The sequence below is a fragment of the Chaetodon trifascialis genome, chromosome 1, assembly GCF_039877785.1.
Source record: "Chaetodon trifascialis isolate fChaTrf1 chromosome 1, fChaTrf1.hap1, whole genome shotgun sequence".
NCBI lineage: Eukaryota > Metazoa > Chordata > Actinopteri > Chaetodontiformes > Chaetodontidae > Chaetodon > Chaetodon trifascialis.
In genome coordinates this window covers 783,140-787,948 of record NC_092056.1, presented here as the reverse complement: position 1 = coordinate 787,948, position 4,809 = coordinate 783,140, and the positions used below count along the sequence as shown (strand labels likewise).

Below are 4,809 nucleotides of genomic sequence, written 5' to 3'. Positions count from 1 at the left end.
AACATGTTAGCGTGCTAATGTTAGCAGTCACTCTGAGTCTGACTGCTCTCTGGTGTGTTTGGCTGCAGGTAAGCTGAACCTGGTGGACCTGGCGGGCTCGGAGAGGATCGCCAAGTCGGGCGCGGAGGGCAGTCGCCTCCGAGAAGCTCAGTGCATCAACAAATCTCTGTCGGCGCTCGGCGATGTCATCAACGCGCTGCGGAGCAAACACTCCCACGTCCCGTTCAGGAACTCCCGCCTCACCTACCTGCTGCAGGACTCTCTGAGCGGGGACAGCAAGACGCTCATGATGGTGCAGGTGAGCCCAGGAGCAGGTGTGCAGGAGCGCGGCGACAGCGCAGTGTCTTATTAACAAACTGTGCAGCGAGTGTCAGGTCGATGTCGACGCTGACCTGAGACCAGCGGCCTGTTGGTCTTTGATTTGGTGATGCTGTGGATGAAGATGATCAGTGCGTCTTGTTTTTATTCCTTCCGTCTCGTCTTCAGGTGTCTCCGCTGCCCGGTAACATGAGCGAGTCGGTCTGCTCGCTGAAGTTCGCTCAGCGCGTTCGCAGCGTCGAGCTGAGCTCCTCGTCCTCCAGGAGACACGAGAACTCGTCCACCTCGTCCTCGCCGACCCACGACAGCGTGGAGGTAAAAGACAGACGTGTTAAAATGTCACTAAAGAAACTGAGATCACAGCAGAGTCCTGATTGGCTCTGTGGCTCACAGGTGAGACTCAAATGTCTCTGCTGTCGGGTCGTGTCTCGGGTTCATCCTATTTACTGCAGCCGTGAACAACTGTTGCATTGCAGAAGAGTCTTATGGGATGGGAATGACTGTTCCAGGTGTTAGTCAAACCCCAGGTGTTTCAGGGACACTGAGCTGTGGTTTGTGAACACAGACAACTGAAAATGTAGAAGAAGAAGAAATAAAAGTAGTGCATTTTGATAGTATCCATATTTGTGGTGTGTGTAATACATGTTGACCTTTGACCTCTCCTCAGCTGGACTCCCCCCCAGTGACCCCCGTCCCTCTCCCCATCTCTCGGGCCAGCAGCGCCGGCTCCACCCTCTCCTCCGCCTCCAGAACTCCCAGCAGCTCCCGCAGGAGGTCCCAGTCCCAGCTGTCCACAGGTAGAAATACTACATCTGCAGTACATATACACACAAGTACACGCAGCTGTCCACAGGTAGAAACACTACACCTGCAGTACAAATACACACAGCTATATACATGAACAGTATAAATACACACAGGTATATACATACACAGTATAAATACACAGACAGGTGTGTACATACTCAGCAGCAGCAGAGGACTCAGTGATTGTTTAACAATCGTTCAAACTGACTGATTGATTATCAAACCAATAAATGATCTAAAAAAGTGAAGGTCTGAAAGAGGAGGCACACAGAGGCATTCTGGGAAATGTAGGAAATGAAAGCCGATGAATGAACTCCATCAGAGTTGGTGGAGGAGGATTTTCATCCGCTGTCGGTCTGTCCTGCTTCTCTGTCCTCATTCTGTGGTCTGATTGGTTGGTTTTACAGACAGACAGGTAGACAGAGCCAGCCCATTGGTGGGGGACGGTGGGCAGGTAGGTGGGGGTGTATACTGATTGGTGGATAGCTTGGCATGGAAGCGCTCGGCATGGCATGGTGCCTCCCCCTCCCTCATCCGTCTAACACTCCCCACCTCTAACCACAGAGCTGCACCAGCTTGTGCCTGCTGGGCCGTATGCAGGGCCCACAGTGCCCACCGTGCTGTTTGTGTCGCGTGTTTGAACGCTGGAGTGTCGTCCTCTTAAAGACCTGAACGTAAACCTACACCACGCCTCATCTGTGCTGAGGGAAGGCCAAGTCACAAGGAAAGAGCCGTCTGCTTTCACCAACCAGGACCACGTTAGCCTAGCCTAGCACAGAGACTGACGCTGCTAGCTTAGCACAGAGACCGACACTGCTAGCATAGCACAGAGACTGACTGCTAGTCTAGCACAGAGACTGACGCTGCTAGCTTAGCACAGAGACTGACGCTGTTAGCCTAGCACAGAGACCGACACTGCTAGCATAGCACAGAGACTGACTGCTAGTCTAGCACAGAGACTGATGCTGTTAGCTTAGCACAGAGACTGACACTGCTAGCCTAGCACAGAGACTGACTGCTAGCTTAGCACAGAGACTGACGCTGTTAGCCTAGCACAGAGACTGACGCTGTTAGCCTAGCACAGAGACCGACACTGCTAGCATAGCACAGAGACTGACTGCTAGTCTAGCACAGAGACTGACGCTGCTAGCTTAGCACAGAGACTGACACTGCTAGCCTAGCACAGAGACTGACTGCTAGCTTAGCACAGAGACTGACGCTGTTAGCCTAGCACAGAGACTGACGCTGCTAGCACAGCACATAGACTGACTGCTAGCTTAGCACAGAGACTGACGCTGTTAGCCTAGCACAGAGACCGACACTGCTAGCATAGCACAGAGACTGACTGCTAGCTTAGCACAGAGACTGACGCTGTTAGCCTAGCACAGAGACTGACGCTGCTAGCACAGCACATAGTCTGACTGCTAGCATAGCACGGAGACTGACTGCTAGCCTAGCACGGAGACTGACGCTGCTAGCCTAGCACAGAGACTGGCACTGTTAGCTTAGCACAGAGACTGACGCTGCTAGCTTAGCACAGAGACTGATGCTGCTAGCTTAGCACAGAGACTGACGCTGCTAGCTTAGCTCCATGCAAACAGATAAACTCTGATCTATGTTGTCAGCTAAGCAGCTCGTCAGCGCTCCGTCCTGTCCCACTACCTTTCTGTTCTCCACCTGTTCAACAAACAGGCCAATCAGAGACACTTTTTTCTCTTTTGATGGAGCGAGGCTAGCAGTTTCCCCCCGCTTTCAGCCTTTATGCTAAGCTAGGCTAACCCTGTCCTGGACTCAGAGATGAAATCAGGAATCTTCCTTGTGACTTCAGTGTGTGTGTGTGTGTGTGTGTGTTGTGACTGAGCTGGTGACCCCCCCCCCCCCCTCCCCGGGCATCCTGCTGATAAGCTGAGGATTGTGGGATTTGTACCTCCATGTCCACACTGATGAATCTGATCACTGTTTGTGTTTGTGTTTTGAGTCTGATCTGCCGGTAACCATGGCAACAGCCCTGATGCTTCAGTAAAACAGGATGTCAGAATAAAAAGAAAAGTTACAGATGAATAATTTGCTAACAGCAGATGTTTCACAGCCAATAGAAATGGAAGAAAACATGATTTCAATCATAAAACGACTGAATTCAGAATTTTAAGCCTTTGAGCCTTTTTGACCCTCAGTCGTTTCCATACTGCATTAAAAAGTCCAACATGAGCAATAAAAACATCATGTTGAGTATTTACGTTTAGCCTGTTAGCATGTTGCTAGTTAGCAGCAAACACAGAGAACAGCTGAGGCTGGAGGTTAATTGGCTGCTCATTAGTTTGACCTCTGACCTGAAGGTGGCACTGGAGGACAAGTCAAAGGATCTCCATGAAAGTCTTGTGGCGGTCCATCAGTGACGGACAGGAAGCCGCTGGTGTGGCTCAGCGGTGTGGACATGGTGTAACGGCGAGGCGGGTCACATGACTGACGGTCTGCTGTCTCTCCTCAGGACGACTGAAGCTGACGGCCTGAGAGCGCGGGGTGTCTGCCAGCACCCCGAGGCTCCTCCTCCTCCTCCTCCTCCTCCTCCTCCTCCTCCACCCACCGGATAAAGGAGCAGAGGCTGATGGGAACTTTCGAGACTCGTGGAGACGGCGGCCAAACGTTTGGGTTTCTGTCTTCTTGCTGTGATGATGGACGTGAGCGAGCCGCCCCTGAAGGCTCCTCATGTCTGGACTGACCTTTGACCCCAACCCTGAACCACAGCCTCTGCTCTCACAGTATTTCTCTCGTTGTGTCTGTAAAGTTGCACTTTAAAGCTGTAGATGGATCTAACCCACCGCTCCACGTGGTTGATTAATATATGCAGAATATGATCAGTATTTATGTTGGACTTGCTTTGATCTTTTTTTTTTTTTGATGCCACGTGAACATTTGGCAGAAAATCTTAAATTTCTGGGATGAAAATGAAGATTTCTCTCTTTAGATTGTTTGATTCCTCCTCTGTGCTTTTCTAACGAGGCCGTCTTTGTGTCCTCGCGGTCCTCCTTTATCCAATCAGGGTACTCCACTGACGCCGAGTCGTCCAATAAGACGAGAGCAATATGAGGAATATAATATGAAGAAGTCCTGTGTGTCCGTGATCGTTGTGTCCTCTTCTCTTCCTGTGGACGTTTGTTTTTCACGCTGAGCTGAAGAAGTTTCGTCTTCCTCTGAACAAAAAGACGCTCAGATCTTGAAAGTCCTCGACTGTCCGTCCACGGCGCGCTCCTGCTGCCGTCCAGTTGCCTCTACAGAGGCCGCTGGCGACCTTTGACCTCGGCAGAAGGCGCCTGTAGCCGCTGAGCTGGACGAGTCGCTGGTCGTAGTTGTAGCTGCTTGCTTTGTCTCCGCTGTAGATTTTTAAAGTTTCTTTTTGTATTCTCTTTTTAATAAACACAAAACAAACATGAAGCTCTCGTGTCCATGTTGATCAATATGTTTGATAACTGATCAATAACATCATGTTTAAAGCTCCACAGTGGTTTAATGACATCTAGTGGTGACGCTGCAGATTGCAAACAGCTGAACGGCCATCTCTGAATGTCTGGTTTGTCCCTCCTGGGCTGCCGTAGAGACATGGTGGACATTGGACATAAAGACTGATTCTCAGGTGATTCTTCACGAATGAACACAGACTGAATGTTTCGGTGCTGCACCCTTAAC

The 4,809-nt window shown here is 50.6% G+C and overlaps 1 protein-coding gene across 11 annotated transcripts in view; it reads left to right on the top strand.

Annotated features, from left to right (window-relative positions):
* kifc3 (kinesin family member C3) overlaps positions 1–4,557 on the top strand; it is a 19,751-nt gene extending 15,194 nt beyond the window's left edge. For 8 of the 11 annotated variants that reach the window (XM_070960420.1, XM_070960402.1, XM_070960383.1 and 5 more), the window contains 5 exons: positions 69–298; positions 487–633; positions 986–1,115; positions 1,533–1,579; positions 3,614–4,557. In XM_070960420.1, the coding sequence (XP_070816521.1) occupies positions 69–298; positions 487–633; positions 986–1,115; positions 1,533–1,579; positions 3,614–3,622 (563 nt within the window). In that variant the 3' untranslated portion in view covers positions 3,623–4,557. The remainder of the gene's footprint in view (positions 1–68; positions 299–486; positions 634–985; positions 1,116–1,532; positions 1,580–3,613) is intronic. The other 3 variants (XM_070960411.1, XM_070960429.1, XM_070960346.1) reach the window with 1 other exon arrangement.
* The last annotated feature ends 252 nt before the right edge of the window (positions 4,558–4,809 follow it).